Below are 22,565 nucleotides of genomic sequence, written 5' to 3'. Positions count from 1 at the left end.
TTCATGGAATAATTTAAGGAGGCCTGGTGTTAATTCTTCTTTAAAGGTCTAATAGAACTTGACTGAGAATCCATTTGTCCCTAGGCTTTTCTTTGTTTGTATATGCTTGATGGCATCTTCAATTTCCTGAGTTGAAATTGATGGGTCTAAATTTTCTATGCCATCCTCGTTCAATTTAGGTAGATCATATGTCTCTAGAAATTTCTGGATGTCTTTAAGATTTTTTATTTCATTGGAGTATAAATTTTCAAAATAGTTTCTGATTATCCTCTGTATTTCAGTAGTGTTCATGGTGATACTCTTTTTTTCATCAAAATTTTTAGTAATTTGAGTTTGTTCTCTCTTTCTTTCAGTTTGCTTAGTGAAGAATTATCAATTTTATTTATTTTTGTAAAGAACCCAAATATTGTTTCATTGATTTTTTTTGAAAAATTTTTTCATTTTGTTTCAATTTCATTGATTTTGGGTCTGATTTTTACTATTTCCTGTCTTCTAATAATTTTGGTGTTGATATGTTCATCTTTTTCTAGGGCATTGTAATGTAATGTTAGTGTATTTGGTGAGTTTCTATTCTCTTAAAAAATGAGTTCAATGCTGTGAACTTTCCTTTTGGAACCACCTTTATAGTGTCCCAGAGATTTTGATATGTTGTTTCACTATTCTCATTTATGTCTAAGTATTTCTTTATTTCACCCCTGATTTTCTTCTGTTACCCATTCATCATTCACTTTCATGTTATTTAGTCTCCAAGATTAGAGTAGCTTCTATTTTTTATCTTATTGTTGATTATAATTTCATTCCATTATAATCTGATAGAATGAAAGATATTATCTCTATTTATTTTATTTTTTAAAAGTTGCCTTGTGTTCTAAGATAGGGTCCATTTCAGAAAATGATCTATGTGTAGCTGAGAAGAAAGTACATTCATACATTGTTGAATGAAATATGTCTATTAGGTCTAAGTAATTAATTGCATTTTTTAATTTTGTAGATTCTTTATCTAGTTTTTGCTTGGAAGACCTATTTCATGATGAGAGAGACATGTTAAATTCACTCAGTATTATTCTGTTGTGGTCTATTTAATTCTTAATATTGAAAAGTGTTGTTTGATGTACATAGATGTTCTATGGTTTGAGACGTAAATATTTATAATTGTTACTTCTTATGTTGGATAATTCCCTTAAGCAATATGAAATGATCTTCTTTATCTCTTCTGATTAGCTTTGACTTGAAATCCAATTTATCTAATACGAGGATAGAAACCCCTGCTTGTTTATGAGATCCATGTGAATGACATGTTTTTCCCCATCCTTTCACCTTTAGTCTGTGGATGTTTTTGTCTCTAAGTTGAGGCTCTTGGAGACAGCATACTGTCAGGCCTTATTTTTTAATATAATCTGTCAGTCTATGTCTTTTGAATGGTCAATTTCGGCCTTTTACATTCATTGTCATGATTGAGAAATCATTTCTATTACCCATCATTTTGATTTATTTCTAGTTTTTAATTTGTATTAGTTTCTCCATTGATTGACTGTTCTTCTGGTGTCATTCTTCTCTCTGCTGGTTTCCATATTTATTTTTCATTTCTTCTTCATGAAATATTTTACTGAGTATGTTTTGTAGTGCAGACTTTTAGGTTGGGAATTCTTTTAACTTTTCTTTTTCATGGAAGCTTTTTATTTCATCTTTAAATATGAAGCTTAATCTTGCTGGGTATAGTACTCTTGGCTGGCATTCATTTATCTCAGAGTTTGGTGTATATTATTCCTACATCTATTAGGTTTTAGAATCTGACTGAGAAATCAACTGCAATTTGGATTGGTTTCCCTCTAAACATGACCTGCCCTTTTTCCATAGCAGTCTTTGAAATTCTATTCTTATTTTGTATGTTTGAAGTTCTGTATTCCTCCTGTACTCGATTTTACACTTTATTTTTAAGACTAATATTTTTTCTGATATTATATCATTAAAATGATTGTGCATTCCTTTAGTTTATATTTCAGAGTCTTCATCTAACATGATAAACCTTAAATTTGGTCTTTTCATCTTATCCCATATTTCTTGAAAGTTCTGTTCATGGTCTCTTAACATCTTTTCTCTGTGGTCAACTTTATTTTCAAGATTATATATTTAATCTTTATTTCCTGAAACTCAGTCTTCCAAGTGGCCTACCCTGTTGGTGATGCTTTCTGTTAAATTTTTAATTGGTTTACTGATTCCTTCATTTCATGGATTTTCATGTGGTTCTTTTTCATAATCTATCTCTATTTATTGAAATGATCTTTCACCTCTTGTATTTTCTCTGTTTTTCTTCTTACATGGTCTTTTATCTTGCAGATCAGTTTAACTATAAAATCTCTACATTTCTTCTTTGACATTTTTATCCATTGTGGTGTCAATGGGTTCTGTTTTTGAGGAATTTTGGTTTGTTTAAGATGGTTTGATTCTTCACTTTTTATCTCATTGTGTGTCTACCCATTTATCATTATGAATCTAAGGCTGCAGAGCTTCTATTCTATGAACTTCCAGTATTCCTGAAGATTTGTGGTACCCCAAGGCTTAGGGGGTGACAAATAATAACAACCACCAATGCAACCAATATACAGCATTAAACTAAATAATTAGTTCCTATTAAGACATCTATCATGGTAATTGGAACAATAAACAGAAACAGTATCATAATCAATTGCCAACAGTAAAAACGGTAAGCTTACAAGAGGATTTGCTATTTTAAAAAAAGGTGAACAGAGAACATACAGAAGAGATGTAGGATGTGAGGAGAAGAGAAAGTAGAAGTAAAAAATTAAAAGAAGCGTGAAAGAGAGAATAATAGAATTTGGCTGTTAGCAAAAGAAAACTGAGAAAGAGCATCTAGAGAAATAGATAAGTGGAAAACAATATAGAAAAACCCAAAATATACTAAACACCCTAGACCTCAAAAGACAGAGTCTTGAAAAATAACTACTTTCAAAAAATTCTAGAAAGGAGAAAATGAGACAACTATATATGTGTATAAATGTCCATTAACCATTGAGAACACAACCGAGAGAAAGAGAAAGCGAGAACAAGAAAGAAGAGTAGAAAAAGAGAAAAGGGTTCTTGATGAAAAATTAAGGAATTGTTTCTGTCATAGTGATCAAAAATTGTCAATAGCAATATATGTTGACTGTCTCTTCCCAAGTGTCTTTCTTTGCCTTTTTTCTTGAGGTATATATTGTATACAAGAGTAGTAGCCACTGGCAGTGAAGACCTTCTTCTTTTTGTATTTTTTGTCAAGTTGCCAGTTGGAGTTCAAAAATTCTTGACTTTTCTTCTTGCAGTATGAGGTGGGGCACGTTGGAGAGTGTTGTCTGCTCCACTCTCAAGGTGGGGTCACTGTAGAGTTCTGTGAGAGCAGTTTCCAAAGGTGGAGCTCCTGAAGGCAGGGTTTAGTTTAGGATTTAGTTCCCCAGTGCTTTTCTAAATGGTGACTGGTCTGAAGGTTTTAAATAAGCACTCTTTCAGAGCCTGGCAGCTTCTAATATGTGCTGGGACTATAACAGGAGTCTCCCCTGGGTTCACTAATGTAGTAAAGGAACCAATCCTTCACCCCTCAGCTACCCATTGTTTCCATCTTTCCCAGCTTCCTGGGCTTAGTCCCTCCCCAAGGGCACACTCACTCCCACATGCCTGATTAAATTCCCAGCCCACCCCAGCTGGGAGAATGCCAGACTCAAAGGGTAAGAGGGACCCAGGATCTCTCTGGGCTGAATTTCCCTTATTCCTCTGGGTAAAACACTATCTGCATTTGAATTTCTCCTGGTTTTCTAGTCATACTCTGAGTCATGTGTCAGGCCTCTGCCTGGTCTGGTTTATGGACCTAGTTCAGATTACAGGTCTGGGCACCTTGACTTGTTTCTACAGCTGCCAGTCACCATAGGATAGTGGGAAAAGTGACCTCTGCTTCAGATCTCCATGGACAGCTGAGAGATGCAGAGCATTTTTTCCCACAGGAGGATACAGTGTAGCTCACCCACTGGATCAGTCCCACAGTGTTCTTGATCTCTGATTTCTCCATATCAAGACATGCTACGATGCCACCTGAAATGCAGGTTTTCTTAGTTCCCCTCTCCAGCTCTCCAGTGTGCTCACAGTGACTCCACTCCAGTGACTGATGCCAGTGACGGTTATTCTTCTTTTATTAAATCCAACCTTCTGAGTCCCTACAGTGTTCTGAGAGTCCAGTATTAAATACCAATAAAATTCTCCTTTTCACTCACCTCACTGAGAAGCTGTTTATCTACTTGCTTGGTTTCACACCACAGAGCAGCTTGGAAAGCAACCTTCTCTATTCCACTATCTTCACCACTGACTATATTGTATTCTTGACAAACCCAAAGAGAGTGGCTCTTACACATTCTTACTACAAACTTGACAACCTTCTGAAGTAACGAATTGTTAATGAGTTGGATTTAACCATCCCACAATGTGCCTCAGAACAACTTGTTTTACCTGATAAAGACATACAATTTCATCTGTCAACTTCAAAATAGAAACAAAACTCAGTTTGCAGCATTCTATTAAATCCAGTTAACTCAATATGTAATGTCTTTATAACAGTTATACTGCATGGTAAATTTCTTGGCACTTATAAAACCTTTTTTTAAATTGAAAACTTAAGTATTAGTATATTAGTTTCCTATTGTACACACACACATGCACACACACACACAAAAAAATACCACAAACTTACACATTTGAAATAACTGACAGTTATCCTTTTAAAAGAACTGATTTAAAAATAAAGTTTGGGACATAGTGGTGCACACCTGCAATCCCAGTGTCCCAGTTCAAAGTTAGCCTCAGCAACTTAGCAAAGCCCTGTCTCAAAATAAAAAATACATAAAAGGTCTGGGGATGAAGCCCAGTGGTTGAACTCCTCTGGTTTAATCCCCAGTACAAAGATAATTAATAAAAAATTTGCATGTTCCATGATGATTTGTTTTAGCTCTTCTGAGGATACCATAAAAATGGTGGAATGAGAGAGATATCATTGACCTATGTACATGTATGATTACACAAATGGTATGAATCTACATCATGTATAACCATAGAAATGAAATGATGTGCCCCATTTGTGTGCAATGAATCAAACTGCAGTCTGTAAAAAATAAAAATAAATAAATAATTTTAAAAAATATGTCTCATGCAGCATGCATTCAAATAGAGGTATTTAATTAAGAATCTGTGAATTTTTAAGTTCCTTCTAAACATGGAATTAATATTTAAACTTGAACACATGACTGTCTCATTAGAGGTTTCACTTCTTTAGACTTCTTAGGACACTGGAACCAGTGAGTCAAAATACCAATATACCTGTTATGGTTTAGATGTGGCATCCCCCAAAAGTTCACATGTGAGACAGAAGAAGATTTGGAGGAGAAATGATTGGGTTATAGCCTTAACCTAATCAGTGAATTAATCCCTGATTAACTGAGTGGTAACTGGAGGCAGGTGGCGTGTGGCTGGAGGAAGTGGTTGATTGGGGTCATGGCAATGGGGTATATATTTTGTATCTGAAGAGTGGCGTCTCTCTCTCTCTCTGCTTCCAGATCATCATGTGAGCTACTTCCATGTGCCACACTCTCACCTCAAGCCCCGAGGAATTACTTCTATAGACTTCTACAGACTAAAAACTCTGAAACCATGAGCCTTTAATAAACTTTTCCTCCCCTACAATTATTCTGGTTGGGTCCTTTCAGTCACATTGGCAAAAAAAAAAAAGCTGACTAATACAATAGCAAACTATATTCATCAGATTTGTTATGACTTAGCTTTCAGTCTGGACAATATCCAACCAAGAGAGATATTCAGAAGACAGATGGATATCACATGAAATATTGGTAAATGTCATTATGTCTCTTAGGCAGAAAAAAATAGAACAGTAAAAATTTGGATAGAAATGTTTCTATACAAAATTAAGTTGGGAAATTGCATTTTAGAGTTTAAAATCTTTGAGAGAATTTTTAAACTCAACCTACATATAAAATCTAATGTCATACAAACAACCCAAGAAGAAAGAGCATTCCTCAATGTGTGAGCTTACAAAAGATTTTTTTTTTTAATTTAACCTGTATCTGTGTTTGGATAATTTTAAGTAAAGTATAGCAATTACACATCATTAAAGGTCATATTGATAGATACATCATATTCCCCAATTATGATAATTTACCTATTTTAGAAGGCTATTTACATAACTAATAGAATTTCTTTGAATTTGAGATGAAGGATAGACATGGTACAAGTAAAGTAAAATTAAACTTTTCCAGTTGAAGGTGACCAGTTATTTTTCCAATTACAAAAGAAAAAAAAAAAACAATTGTAGACTATGCTTATTCAATTGAAATGAAAAACCACCACACATCTACCAGTTCTTACTAAACCCATAACTATACATTTTGAAAATGTCATTTACTTTCTACTTTTTACTCTTCTAAGATCTCTGTTTTCATTATCCTAATATTCTTAATATTATCTATACATTTTTTCTGCTTTATCAAATGATAGATATTTAACATCTCCAGTGAGACATCTAACACTGTGTATTTTCCCTTTCTGCTTGCTCATTAAGTTCAATCTGGGCAATGTGGAATATACTGTATATATATATTTTTACTTGCTTGTTTGTTTTTATCTATTTTTTCATGTTCTTTCTCCATAGATGGTCAAGTTATGTTTACTCTGGGTATGATCAGTAAATTACTTTGCTACTTAGTTGAATAAGTTTAGACTTACTGAAGCAAAGGATTGGGTATTTCTCTAGGATAAAAAAAGAAGTATAAAATATCTATTATTTACTTTTAGTGGTAGACACCACTGTCCCTGTTCTTTGTTAAGAGCATCTCAATTTTGCCCAGGTCTTTGGACTTAGAACACAGATCTCAAGGAGGTCTAATCTTCCTTTGAGTCCAAAGGATGTACCGCAATTGATCAAAACCACTCTTGTAATTTCAGTTTTTTTCTCAATAATTAGATTTGGGGTATTCTTGTGACAAATTTTTAGGTAATGATATCTAAAGATGTCTGCTGGGTGCCTCTAGGAAAATTTTTCTTTCCTGAAAAAATAGAGTGTTGCTGAAAGAAGGAACTTTTTCTGTCCAGTGTCTTTCCTTTTTTTTTTTTTTTAAAGAAAAGATGGGCAAAGTTTTTCCTTCATTAAAAAAATAAGAAATCCAAAAATATATTAAAGCAATTATGTGATTATTCGTGTTCTTTTTTTTATTGTAAACAAATGGGGTATGACTTGTTTCTCTGTACATGAAGCAGAGGCATACCATTTGTGTAACCATGCATTTACATAGGATAATGGTGTTTGATTCATTCTGTTATTTTTCCCTTCCCCCCACCCCTCTCACCCCTCTTTTCACTCTATACAGTCCCTTCTTCCTCCGTTCTTGCCTCCCTCCCACCCCCCATTATGTATCATAATTCGCTTATCAGCGAGATCATTCGTCCTTTGGTTTTAAGAGATTGGCTTATCTCACTTAGCATGATATTCTCCAATTTCATTCATTTGCCTGAAAATGCCATAATTTTATTCTTCTTTATGGTTGAGTAATATTACTATATATATATATATATATATATATATATATATATATATATCACAGTTTCTTTATCCATTCATCCATTAAAGGGGCATATAGGTTTGTTCCACAGTCTGGCTATTGTGAATTGAACAGCTATGAACATTGATGTGGCTGCATCACTGTAGTATGCTGATTTTAAGTCCTTTGGGTATAGGTCAAGGAGTGGGATAGCTGAGTCAAATGGTGGTTCCATTCCAAGTTTTCTAAGGAATCTCCCTCCACACTGCTTCCCAGAGTGACTACACTAATTTGCAACCCCACCATCAATGTATGAGTGTACCTTTTCCCCCACATCCTCGTCAACACTTATTGTTGCTTGTATTCTTGATAATCACCATTTTAATTGGGATGAGATGGTAGGGTAGTTTTGATTTGCATTTCTCTTATTACTAGAGATGTTGAACATTTTTCCATATGTCTGTTGATTTCTTGTACATCTTCTTCTGTGAAGTGTCTGTTCATTTCCTTAGCCCATTTGTTGATTGAGTTATTTGTATTCTTGGAGTAGAGTTTTTTGAGTTCTTTATATATTCTGGAAATTAGCGCTCTATCTGAAGTATGAGTGGCAAAGATTTTCTCCCATTCTCTAGCCTCTTTCTTCACATTGTTGATAGTTTCCTTTGCTGAGAGAAAACTTTTTAGTTTGAATCTATCCCAGTTATTGATTCTTGCTTTTATTTCTTGTACTATGGGAGTCATGTTAAGGAAGTCTGATCCTAAGCCGACATGTTGAAGATTTGGACTTACTTTTTCTTCTTTAAGATGAGGGTCTCTGGTCTGATTCTGAGGCCCTTGATCCATTTTGAGTTGAGTTTTGTGCAGGGTGAGAGATAGGGGTTTAGTTTCATTCTGCTGTATATGGATTTCCAGTTTTCCCAGCACCATTTGTTGAAGAGGCTATCTTTTCTCCATTGCATGTTTTTGGCACCTTTGTGTAGTATGAGAAAACTGTATTTTTTTGAGTTAGTGTCCATGTCCTCTATTGATCTACCTGTCTATTTTGGTGCCAATACCATGCCATTTTTGTTACTATTGCTTTGTAGTATAGTTGAAGTTCTGGTATTGCGATACCCGCTGCTTCAGTCTTCCTGCTAAGGATTGCTTTAGCTATTCTGTGTGTCCAGCATCTTTCTATCTGCAATGTATCTGACTGTGTGATGATTTGAAGGAAAAGCCTAGCTATATGTAGATTGAGAACCATGACAGCACTGGGCCATTGGGCCAATTACATCCCATTTTCAGACATCACACACAAAGAAAAAAAAAATTCTTTCAAACTTAGTATTTAAACAATCTATAGTCCAATATCATGTTATATGTATTCAAAAGCATTCCTAACTGAAATAGTTGGGTATTTTTTAAATTTTTCTTTTATTTTTGTTTATCTTACCAAACTAATTATGAATCTAGTAGATTAGAATCCTGCTTTTGAAGTAGTAAAAGGAGAGCTGTTTCATACATTCAAATGAGAGAAAGAGAGCTAGAAAGATGGAGGGACCACTTCTGAGATGGAAGAGATAATGTGCAGCTTTAATTCATTATTAACCATCTATACATATAAGTTTATGTAAATTTAGAACTGCTCTCTCCACATGAACTTTTACCTATATAAAGTACCTGAACACATAGTTTAAAATTCTGAAGCAGGCACAACTGTGCACAACTGTAATCCCAGTGTCTTGGGAGGCTGAAACAGGAGGATCACAAGTTCAAAACCAGCCTCAGCAATTTAGCAAGGCCCTGAGCAGCTTACTGCCTCAAAGCAAAAAATGAAAAAGGCTGTGGATGTGGTTCAGTGGTTAAGCACCCCTAGGTTCAATTCTCAGTACCAAATTAAAAAAAAAAAAAAAAAAAAACAAGCAAAAATCTATAGGAGAGATGTGATCTACAAGTGGGTTGGTGTTACTTTTTCCTCCTTAATTTGTCCACATTAGCTTCAAGTTGAACTATATTAATGGATCAACTATGTGATATTTAGAATTTTCCTTTAGGCGACTCTACCATGGATACAGACCCATAGGGAACTAGTTACCTATTGAGAGATTTTATTTTTGATACATTATCAAGACTATTGTTTTGAAAAATGTCTTTAAACTGCATTGTGCATGTTTTTCTGAAAAGAACTGTCCAACGGTATTGCAGCTAATAGTTTATAGGCACACTGGAAGGTTGAACTCCTTGGGAAAAATCAGGGGTTGCTACTTTCATCTGCTGCAAATCATCTCCTTTGTTTATATTTGTGTGCCTTACAAATAATATCATTGTCTATGTGTGTCATGAATTTTTCCATGAAGTCCAGTTGAAAAGCTGCAATTCAATATATGGATAGTCATCTATTTAAAAATAATTATTTCTAATAGGGAGGAAGTACTCCTAACACTTTTAGGTATCCTAGGATACATCAATTAACTAGAAACACACATACACCTCAAAGGGTCAAAATGATAACATAAATGTATCCATAGAGTTGAAATGATGCCCTTCATTCACTCTCCTGATCTAGATATGGCAATATTCACTCCTAATATTAAATATTAATTAAAAAGTAATAATGAAGAATATTTGGTATAAATAGTGAATTAACAGATATTAAATAATTAGTAATTTAATCACTCCCAATTTTTAAGGTAAAAGTGATGGCTGATAAGTTTATGACTGCTATCTGGATATTAAAATTTTTAATATTTTTAATTATATCCTGTAATTCAGCATTCCAACTGAAAAGCATTATCCCATCATATTGATGATTATCACTTGCTTTCTCCCTTACTTGTTTTCAAAGTTAGTTACAACAAACATTACTCAAAATTGTATCTCTATGTTCTTAACTCATTCTGACAATATTTTAGACAGTAGATATATTCAGAAGTTGGAATTTATTGATTTCTGCATCCTAGAACTCTATGCAATAACTTCTGGAAACAATAAAACAGTCTTATATTACAAGAATATTGGACATACACTAAGAATTTATTGAGATTCTTATTAAAAAAAGAGTACCTCATTTCCTATCCAAGACCTTCACAGTGATTACACTGGGCAAAAAAGTTAAAACAGGTGTTTTTGTTTCTGAACCATTCAATATAAGCAACAGACCAACTGTGAAGCAATACATAATTGCCAGGAAGGAGTGGATATCAATTTTGAAATTAATTACTATTGTTCACAGTAAATAGGTATTTTACCCTCCAGAGTCACTCTTCAGTGACAGAGAGGTTTAGGGGAAGGGAAAATTTGGGTGGATGTATTAGTTTCTTGTGGCTTTAGTAACAAGTTATCACAGAGTTCCTGACCTAAAACAACAAAAATTGATTCTTCTGGATTCCTGAAGTCTGAAATCAGTATCAATGAGATAAATTTAGGTTTGCACTATCTTCAGAGTTTCTAGGGGAAGATCTGATCTTTGCATCTTAACAGATTTTGGTAACAGTAGAATTCCCTGGTCTGTGGTCATATCAGTCCAGTATTTAAGCTCATCATCGTCAAATATCTCACTACCCTGTTCACATCATCTCTTTCTTTGTTTATAAAAGATCCATCTGTTCCCCTCTTACAAGGGTACATCTGATTACTTTGAGTCCACTCAGATAATCCAGCATAATCTTCCTACCTCAAAATCTTTCTTAATCACATCTGCAAAGACTTTTTTATTTTTAGTTTTGCTATATATGTGATAAGAGTCACAGGTTCCAGGGATTTAGATGCTAATACCTTTGGGAGCACCATTTTTTAGCCTAACATTGTGCAGTTGTGGGGGTGGAAAGAAGAGCAATAAAGCAATAGAATAAAAAAAAAAATCAGTGTTAATTGTATTATACAAAAAGCCTCAAACTGAAGAATCTCAGTTTTTTTTTTCCTTTTTTTTTTTTTTTTTTTTTTTTTTCTTTTTTGTGGTGCGTGGGATCAAACCCAGGGCCTTGTGCTTGCAAGGCAAACACTCTACCAACTGAGCTATCTCCCCAGCCCCTATGAATCTCAGTTTTTAATGCATTATAATACATGTTACATATGATCCTGAAATACTTACATAACCAGTATTGGAGGCAATTTTATTTGTGTTACTGAGCTACTTAAATAACTTCAACATAGGAAAAAAACTTTTGTTAAAATTTAGAAAAAATACTTTTATTAGAATTTTTAAACTAGGATTTCAAAAACCAAAAAGATCAGTAAGTATGAATTTTAAATTATTTTCTGACTGGCTAAAAATAGCACTATTTTTTATTCCATTTCTAATCACAACTAGTGATAAACATATGACAATGGAGCAAATTTACCCTTTCAGCAGTTAAAAGGAGAATCTTTTCTTATCACTCATTATCATAATATGCACATATATCTTATAGGCTTGCTACACATACAAATATACAACAGTAAAACTACTATATAATTCTTAAAACATACAAATTTTAGCTTTTAAAATATACAACAGGGAAACCATGATGATTCTATTACCTTTTTCAAATGATAGTTTAAAATATGTAGCTCGAAGTTCATTTTGAATCAGTTTCTCAAATAGTTTAGTTGGTGCCTCAACGTGAATTTCATCATACAATGAAATTTGTCTCTCACTGCAGATAATATCTGAAAGTTTCTATCTGAAACATAGAACATAAGATTTTTTTCCACAAGAAAAAAAATAAGGTTCCAGCAAGTTTAGTTTTTAGCAGAAAACTACAAGTTAGATGATAGATAGCAAGTGAGATACTTTGTTATCCCGTTAGGCTACCTCTCCTGGGCAGACCTTCCTTTCCAATTATACTCAAACTGAACAACTGTCAATTATTTCACTTCTACTAACTGGAGCAACTGGAAAGAAGGTAGTACAGATCTTTATGCTCAAAATAATTATGATGACTATTTTTAAGAAGAGTGTGAAGAGTATGATTTTTAAGAAGAGTATGGTTTATAGACAACTCATAGGTCAAATTACAAGGGATTGCAAAATCTTTATCAATATTTAGGCAACTAAGAAAAATCCATTTGGAAGATATTGGTTCAGATAAATACTAGCCAGTGAAAACAGAAAAGCAAGTACAAGAAAGAATAATACAATTACATTTGGAGGAAGAAGAAAGGATGTCAAAGAAAATTAAGCGAGACAGTTAATAAGTTAAATGAGATAAAGTTAAAATAGATAAAAAGTTGCCTTTGAGAAAATTGTAAGTCCATAATAGCCCTCCACAGCATTAGTGCGGCTTTCCATTTTTACTAAGGGAACCATACTATTAAATGTGATGATTCTCCTTTTACAAGGCTATGTTGATGTGTAGTAAAAGGTGGGGCTAACTGGTTTGTAATAAAATATAAAAGGAAAATAAAAAAGTGCAAGTAAATGCAAAGACAGTGAAGAAACTTTTACTCTGCTCCTTCTCTGCATTTGCTTCTGGGGCAAAAAAGGATAAAACAGGAGTGCAAAATCATGACCAATAAATACTGTGAAAAAGGCAACTCAGAAAAGAAGATAGAAAAATGCTTTCTAATACGTGGTATGCTAAAGCAGAAATAGCAAAGTATTGTTTTAATGACATTAAATGAAAAAGAAGTTTGTTTCACAAGTTCCATATGGCTATCAATAATGGCATTAATATATATTTAAAAAGCTGTAGTTCAAGAAGAGAGTTGGTTGCATTAAGGAATAAGCCTAGGTCCCAAGTTCAATTACTTGAAACAATGTATTATATAAGTTTATATAGGAAATATATATTTTAGTGTACTAGGGAATAAAATTTATAGGATTATTACTATCCTATTCTAACAAGGACAGATGATAATATAATCATTGTAATAAAAGGGCAACATATATTGAGAACTCAAGTACTGAACATTCTCACACATCTCATCTTTATTCTCCTTTTTAAGTCATGTGAGGTTACTATTAGTAAACTGTTTTATCTTTGAGGAAACTGAAGTATAATGTGACCCCTTGACTTGAATAGAGCTACAGAATTCCTAACTGACAAAACCAGACATTAGAGTCCAAATTCTTAATCTTTTTATGCTTTTTATTTGTAGGTGACCCATTACCTTACTTATCATTCCACAAAGTTATTAATTTTACTAAAACATTACATTTTAGCTTGATTTGTAAACATACCAAGTATAATTTACATCAACATTTATACATAAATGTTATTAACTAAGTATAAAGGATGCCTAAATTAATCTGAATGAAGATTCTGTGTTCTTATTTCATTATTTAATACATATCATTGAGATAGTTAGTATACCATGCATACTACATGGAAGCAGATATCAGTTTAACATTTAATGAGCTTACTACACAATTCCAGTTGTGAAATAGAAAGGCTGCAGCATTGACATTCTTTACTGCTACATTAGGAAGCATGCCTGCCAATAACAAAATTTCAGGAATATTTGATATGTGTATTAGAGATTTTCTTCAGTTCCTACCAAATATTTTACTGTCCTGTTGCATCATTTTTTAGTACACAGTGTTCTTTAGCTCTCCATTGAAAATAAGGTAGGGAACATGTGTCCTTATGAACAAAGGACATTATAAAACGTTACAATCTGCCTGTTTGCTTGATTCTCTACCTTCTCTACCACCATCTCTCTCTTTCTCTCTCTCTCTCTCTCTGAAATTTAATGACTGAAACCTCACCCTGTTAACGTTTAAAGCAAGAACCATTACTATAGTTTTAAAACCGAAATCTAAATTTGGAAACAGCAAAATGTGGTTTTTAAATTTTTTAATTATAGTGAGATGAATATTCTTTACAATATTGAGCTAACCTAAATGTCTCATCTGATCTTTGCTCTCTAACTGAAGTTCCTCTTTTGCTGCAATCTGCTCAGTTTCCTGAGCCTGTCTCCAGTTCCCAGTCCTCACCTCAAACAGCCTCTCTGATCCCTTCTGTTGTCTTGGACCACTTAGTTTGGCTTTCACATCATGCTCTACAAAGCAGTGCACCTATTCAGCATTTTGATAAACCCATCACCTTTGAAAAACAGCTAAGTCGCAATTTATTATTACATAATCACATCATAGAGCTCTTATTCCTGACACTACCTTTCCAGGTTGCTATTCACTGATTCATTGGATTAAAAAACTGTTTCCTGAGTATATATTTTGCCCAGTGTACTAATTGGGAAACTTAGGGATATGAACACAGTTTTTTTTAAAAAGTTCTTTTTTTTCTCAAGGAGATTATCATTGTAAATTGGAGAATACATGCAAATAATTGTATATAAGACATTTGCAATAAAATTAGGGCAAGCAAAGTCTATTCACAAACTACATGGGGTCCAATCATTTCTGACTGAGTGCAAATCAGGAGTTGATACTTGAAATGATCTTTGAGGAAAAATAAAATATTGATAGGTGGTAAGAAGACTATCTAAAGGAAAGAAAAATTAGTCAAGGATAAAGGAATAATATACAAAAAAAGCAAAGGGCTGGGAAATTGCTCTCTAAGTACATGGATAGGAAGTAATCAATGTGTCTGGAATCCAGGATTACTCAACACATTAACAGAAACGTGGTTCAAAAGATAACATGGTACAAGATCACGGTTCTTAAACCATAAAATAAAGATTTTAAACTCACCATGGAAAGAATGGAAATCATGGGCATTTATTTAGCAGGAAGTGACATGATACTATCTTGTTTCATGTTTTTTAGAAAATCATACCTGCTATTTCCTTTCTTGACAGGAACCTCCCACCACCAACCTAACCTCCACTTCATTTGGTTAAATCTGAATTTAGCTTGATTCGTTTCTTTGAGGTGTTTTATCCCTTCTGTTAAATGCACGTGATTTTTTTCCAGGATAGTCTATGCACTCTTCCCATCTTCCTTCCTCTTCTCTGACTAAATGCCTCTTTATAATTCCTGTATGATTACCATATTTTTTAACCTATCCCTTGACTTGGACTTTTATTTTCAGGGTTTTGGAAGTATGTTGTCCTCTAGGTTCTTCATACTGATTAGTTGAATGAATGAATCATCCAAACTATGACTTGGCAAGAAGATGTGTCATCCCTAAAGAAGTTACACTAACTAGACAGCAAAAGAAAGGAGGACATGGTTGACAGATGACCCCTGTTGTGGAAGATTATGAGAGAATAAAGTGAGAATGTGAATAGAGAAGTGAAAAGGAGATACCAAGGATATAAAGCTGATTAGATTCAGGACTTATTTGAAGGGAACCCTAGAAAAAGAGAAAGGTCCTACATTATCCTCTATGAGGACAATTTTATTGGATGAAAATATGAGGGTTTTATTTTTAATGTATTCAATGGGTCTTTTGGAGCAGTCATTATTTTATGTATCTAGAAACTGATATCATTCACCTTTAAACCAGAAATGTGGGCTAATTCTTTTGTCTTAAAACCTAAAAATTGTCCTTCAGCAACTTTGAGCTATAATTTATAAGATTCCATAACAGTGAAAGGAAATCAACAGAGAGAAAAAAAGTATATCTAATTCTGTTCCTTGGAAAGAAGCAATATCTAATATTTCCACTGAATCTTTGAATTGGGAGTACAGAATTTCAAATTCTTTGTAAATCTTACGCAGCAGATTCCAAACTAATTTCATGTTACTTCTGTCTTGGTTTTCTACAGTATGCTGTCTGGCTAGTCCTCTGGGTTACCTGGAACGTGTTTGTTATCTGCTTCTATCTGGAGGCTGGGGACCTTTCAAAGGTAATGCACCACCGGATTTACCCATCATCAGTAGTGTGATAACAAGTCTCTTCCTAATGGGGGCAGTCTCACCCTGCTCTTGTTACCTAGATCCACCTGTCAGGAAGGTAATGAAGGTGTACTGATTTATATCTCTGCATTTCCATTATCAGATATATGTTTGGTGTATTACAAAACTGTGCTTTGGTGTTTTTAAGGAAAACTAGTGTGGAATATTGATTATTATAGTGATCATGCAGTGTGCTTTTATAAACATTTACTGGTGAGAGATTTTTGAAGCTAAGTAGGATTTTTTTCAGAGTCAAAAGTTGATGATTTTTGGAATCAGTTTTCTTATTATTATGCTAAACATTTTCCTGATTGAGCCCAGATTGTAATGTAGTAACTCAAACAATTAAGGGGATTTAATTGAGTAAAGATTTTACCAGAGGGCTATAATTTATTACAAAATGAGTAAAATAAAGACTTAATTCTTAAATAGACTTAAAGTTGCATTTTAAATTTGTATTTCTATTTAACAAGAATGTATTTACTACTAAGATAATGTAGTTTTCAGATTTCAGAATCACTATCCTTCTTTTGCAATACAGTTGGTGGCAGATAAGTTAACTGAGGTCATCTCTTCTAGGTTGTAGTAGATCTTGATTCTTGAGAGAGTTTCAAACTTGTACTTCTTATCAACTTTGAATGACAGAAATTGTAAAATGTTCTTTTACTTACTCCTTATTAAAGTGGAAGACCCCTACAAAGATGCTGACCATTTTAAAACTCAGAGATGAGCACATGCTTTAGAAGGCTAAAAGATTTAAGGAAGGAAAGAAGGGAGGGATGAAGGAAGGAAGAGAGGGAAGGAAAAGAAAAGAAAGAAGAAAAGAAAAGAAAAGTTGCTACAAACTACCTCTGCAGGACCACATACTCTGGCAGGGTAAAGAAGGGGGAATGACAAAGGGAAATACACATTTACAACCTAGCATTCCAGAGTTTAAGAAAGCACTCAGCATTTTTTGGTGATTTTCATTTATTATTCAACTGTGATATGTGATTTTAAATCAAGTATAAATAGTCTTGATTTATTTTGACTCACTGACAAAGAACCAAAGAATGTGATAAAATAGTGACATTATGGTATGAGAGAGAACCAAGGCTTCAGAAACATGAAGTTTTAGGATCAGATTTTGGATGAGTCCTCCCCATGGCCTATAAAATTTGACCTGATGGATGGCATTTCTGTCATTCTGATAGGACATGTTCCTCCACACTCCTGGTGGCAGGCAGTCCTTCCAGGAAGGTGGAGAGCCAGAGTAGAAAGCAATTGAGCACAGATAAAGGGCTGCTTACCATCATGTTTGCCTCTGTGCAGAAAAAGAGACAGGTCTCCTTGAGGACTCGAATTCCTCACCCAATATACATGTCTTTGCTGCTCCGTAATCTGCATGCTTCAAAGAAATTTCACACTGCAAAGACTTTTAATGATATTTCCTATTTATAAAATTGTAAGAAGGTATTTAGGCATACTGGCTGAGTAAAACAATGCAGCAGATCAGAGAGTTTATTTAATATAAAAAATAGAGATTTGAGTCAAACTGGTTGCACAAATGTTCTGTAATTGTGCTCCCTGTGCCACGTGATGACTGCAGGAACAGAAGGCAGCTTGGGATCTCCTAACTTCCAACAGGAGCACTGGAATCACAGTGAGGACACGTCCTACAACATTAGGGTTCCAGAGAGGTGCAGTCCAAAGGACCATGACTTCTCCCAGTGCTGGCAGGCAGATGACATCTATTCCTTGGCAGTGAAGGAGTTAATAATATTTCCTTTTCTTTTCATCTTATACACCAAGGCTAGGCTCTGCAGAGCACATGAAAATTTAATAATTTTCTTTTAACAAATAATCTAAAGTAAAACCATAAAGGGCAAAGTCATACAGTTATCTGTGCTGCGTTTTTCTTCCCTTTGCTCCTCAAAGGGTCTGAGAAAAGTGTATTTATACCATTTAATTCTTTAGTTGCAACTTCCCCACATTTTTCAAGTATTATAATGCCAGAGGGAAGCAATGGTGATTGAAAAATATACAGATATATGAAAACTCCAAAACGGCACTCCGGAAACTTCTAATACTTAGATTATGGAATACAAATGATTGTTTACTTCAACCCACCAGGAAAATAAAATAGTGTTTCTACCGTTTGAAAGGGTCAGCTAGTTTGAGGCTTAGGGATAAATATGACAAATAGACTCAGAGAGGAAATTCCACCACCCTTATAAATGTGAGAGAAGTGCATTGATTTTCATATTTTGTAAATAGGTAACTGCTTCATAACAAATATTGGCAAGAAGTGATAAAATGTAACAAAACATTAGGCAACTTCTAGCTACCTATTTAGAGTTTAGAACTTTGTGTTGCCATTTTCCACAGTACCATTTCTGCATTTTCTAAATAAACTATGTATTATAATGAAATGATTTTGATACACATATGTTCTGATACACAGGACTAACCTGTTTGGTTTTCAGTATTCTTTTTGCATATTGACTCTATTTTTAGTATATCTTCTTCACTGAAAACCCTATGGAAATCCAACCTTATTATAAAATTTTAATTAATGTATTTTATTTTTTATGTCTTTCCGATCTAAAGCTCTAAGGAAAAAAATAAAATGAATTTTTTTTAAAAATAAAATTCATATTGTTTTTCTTCACCAGAGAAACTGCTTTGCAAGTAGTTTTATCTCAGTGAAATTAACAAAATAATGGGAATATAACATGATACATGAGGGCAACAAAAAATACACATTGCATATTAATTATTTACACATTATTTTTATTAGTGTAGATATTAGCATCAAAAACATGCCAAAGCATCCCTCAATGTGTTACCTCCTGGGTTGGTATTTTAATGGATGGCCTGTTAAGGAAACCAAGATCAAATTTGTCTTTATCTCAAACTGTCTGCTAATTTGTTAACGAAAGCCTTTTTGGGGTGGTGGGTACCAGAGATTTAACCCAGAGGCACTTAACCACTGAGCCACATCCCCAGCCCTTTTTATGTTTTATTTTGAGAAAGAGTCTTGCTAAATTGCTTAGGGCCTCTCTGAGTTGCTGAGACTGGCTTTGAACTTGTGTTCCTCCTGCCTCAATCTCTAGGGTTGCTGGCATTATAGGCATATGCCACCATTCCAGGCTTACAATTGCCTTTTAACACTAAATGTCGTATGGGCTATTGTATTAATAGTTTTGAGAATTCCTCACATAAATAATATTGCTTTGTTCAATTATTGTGGGCAGTTTTGATTCTCTTGTTCACGTATTCAGTAGAGAAAAATGGAAATTAATCCCAGCCATTAACCACATTCAATAACTTTGAAAAGAGGAAAGGTATACCATTTGCTGTGTAGTAATGTTTAACTTCAAAATACATAGTAATTAGGGGAAAACACATATAATATGGTAATTTATCTATTAGATTAACTGCCTGGGAAAATGAAATAACTTTTTCAATAGTAATACATAAGCAAAAATCTTAGTGACTTTCTGATTATTTACAAAAAATATTATTTTATTAGATTTAATAAAGCTGTAAATTTTTCAGGTTGAAATTATTTTCTAACACTTTTCTTCAAATGACTCTTTTGAGATCTCAGTTTCTATTTTTATGAAGTATGGATTACCTTTAGTGAATAATGTATCATTTTGAGAAATAAAACAATAAACTTCTAACCTCAAAGAATTAGTTTACACTTCAAAGAGCTAAATTTGTTTTTAGTTTAGTTTGTAGAGTAGGACATAGGTACATATCAGGTTTCATTATACCTGAGAAACTTACCTCATCAAGGAGAGCCAAAAGTATTTACATCCAGTAGTATGTACACTTCAAGATGAAACATTTGAAAGCAACTTCTAGAAAGCTGACCTATTTTCATAATTTTGATGGTTGCTTCAGATATCTCGATGTAAATTACTTTTAAACTTTGCTATTTAAAAGGCAAAAGAATGTGGCCTGTTAAAGCTTTGGGGAATGAAACTGTTCCCTTGAGACTGTAAGAGACAGGGGAAGGATAAAACCTGTCATACCCTGTAAACTATAGGGAACAAATTCTTAAAACCAGCTAGAGCAGGATGTGGAATAATGTTGTATTACAACAATCTCAGCTTTATTTCTCCTGTAACAAAATGAATTATTCACTTAGAGAGGTATCCTATATTTGGATATTTTTCTGCTCAATGAAAGCTAGGCTTATATCAAAAAATGCTTTTATAACCCTATATGAAATATGGTGGTATGGAGAGAAATCTGTTATAATCATGTTTTATTTGAATCAATACTATTTTTCAATAATTAAAAAAATCTATTCAATTACTATTAAAGAAGACCCATGATAACTAAGAGTAAATTCAACAAGTCTCAAGAAGATAATACATTGGATTTATATGTTCGTACTTTGTTTTCCTTACTGTAAAGTGTACATAGTTTAAGAATACTTCAGTTAACTATTACTAACATATTTAGGATAATTTTGAAATTTTTAATTTCCAACTATTCAAGTAGTTTTTCATTTAGTGTATAGAGTTAAATATGATTTTTTCCTAAATCTATAAATGAAACTTCCTATTGTCATTTATTCAAACATAACCTCTTTTACTTTTTCTTGATGATTCATTGAAAGGTAGTGCTTATTTTTTTATTTTTATTTTTTTTTAGTGTTTAAAATCTCTCTTCTTTGTTTTTATTTTCTCCTTCTATGTGAGAAATAGGGTCCTTGAAACTTTTTACCTCTCTGGTTGCGTTCTTTTACCTGAAAATGACACCAACTGTCATAATCTAAACTATCATCTTTACACCCATGTCTACCAGATTTGTATCTTCGGCCCTGACCTTGTTGCTATGTTCAAGTCCCACACCTCCAGCTTCCTGCTGGTGTCATGTCAGTTCCATTGTCACCTTAAATTCAACATGTCTAAAAGGATTTATCATCCTCTCCAAGGAATCCAACTTTATAAATTCACTTCATACTAAAAAAAGAAAAAGAGCAAAATTCACTGAAAAATGAATTTAAAAGGGAAAAGTGTTTAAAAATATCTTTGAACTGACCACGTGATGAAGCAAGAAATATATATTTGTATCATATAAGATGTTGTTTGTGTGGGTGAGCATGCATGTGTATGTGTATATGTTGTATTGTAAACTTCAGACACCAACAAGCAGAACACAGCAGGGATCTGTTGAAGGAATGGCTACTCTGGAAAGGTGTGCTCCAAAGGGATGAGCTGACCTTTTAAGATGCTGTTCCCTTGAGGCATGTGCTGATTTTAGGAGAGGTCAAAGGCTTGGAATTCAGGCTTTGAACCCATAGAGGACTATTTCTGGGGAATTTATAAATTGGCACAGCTTTGAGGGAAGCAGACTCAAACATATGGACAATTTTTCTTTTAGGGCATTCGGTGAATTCTGTACAAAGCTAAAAATATAAATGAAAAGATTCTGAAGAAATATAGTGAAAAATTTTTATTGGTCTGGTAAAATAAGATTGAAGATAGGAGAGGAACCATATAGGATAAATTAGATTTGCCATTGCAAATACCTGGAGAGGGAGCCAGGGAAAAACTAAAAACAGATCAAACATTACCAGGCTGAGGTCCAGATTCAACTCAAGTTTTGTCCTTGATTGAAGTAAGTTGATTATCCATCACTTTATCTGTCTAGTTGAGGAAAGGACAGACATCTCAGGAGAAAGACAGCATATCTCAGGCCTTTATGGTTTATTTATGTGCATATCAGACAATCGAAAATAGCTACACATGCTAAAAGAACTCATAATTGAAAGTAGAGGAAAATAATGAACAATTGAAATGAACCAACAAATAATTTAGATATTTTAATTATCTGATAAGGACTTCAGAAAATACAACATATTGAAGAGAATCAAAGTAAAAACTAGAGAATATATTGAAAGATGAAGATTTATCCTCTAAGAGTTGAGATCTATATGAAGAGTCAAATGGAAACTCAAAAACTAAAAAATATACTTAAAAATAAGAACTCACTAGGTGAATTTAATAGTAGATCCAAGAATGTAAAAGATAAGATTGGTCAGTGTGAAGATAAGCTGATAGAAAATATCCAAGTTGAAGTACAGGGAGAACTAAAAAATATACTTAAAAATAAGAACTCACTAGGTGAATTTAATAGTAGATCCAAGAATGTAAAAGATAAGATTGGTCAGTATGAAAATGAGCTGATAGAAAATATCCAAATTGAAGTACAGGGAG

The 22,565-nt window shown here is 33.5% G+C and overlaps 1 protein-coding gene across 4 annotated transcripts in view; it reads left to right on the top strand.

Annotated features, from left to right (window-relative positions):
• Nkain2 (sodium/potassium transporting ATPase interacting 2) overlaps positions 1–22,565 on the top strand; it is a 957,495-nt gene that overhangs the window by 491,571 nt on the left and 443,359 nt on the right. For all 4 annotated transcript variants that reach the window (XM_047559156.1, XM_047559155.1, XM_047559153.1 and 1 more), the window contains one exon: positions 16,218–16,298. In XM_047559156.1, coding sequence (XP_047415112.1) covers positions 16,218–16,298 — 81 coding nt within the window. The remainder of the gene's footprint in view (positions 1–16,217; positions 16,299–22,565) is intronic.

Source organism: Sciurus carolinensis, chromosome 7 (genome assembly GCF_902686445.1).
Source record: "Sciurus carolinensis chromosome 7, mSciCar1.2, whole genome shotgun sequence".
Classification (NCBI taxonomy): Eukaryota; Metazoa; Chordata; class Mammalia; order Rodentia; family Sciuridae; genus Sciurus; species Sciurus carolinensis.
This window is presented reverse-complemented; position numbering and strand designations above follow the sequence as displayed.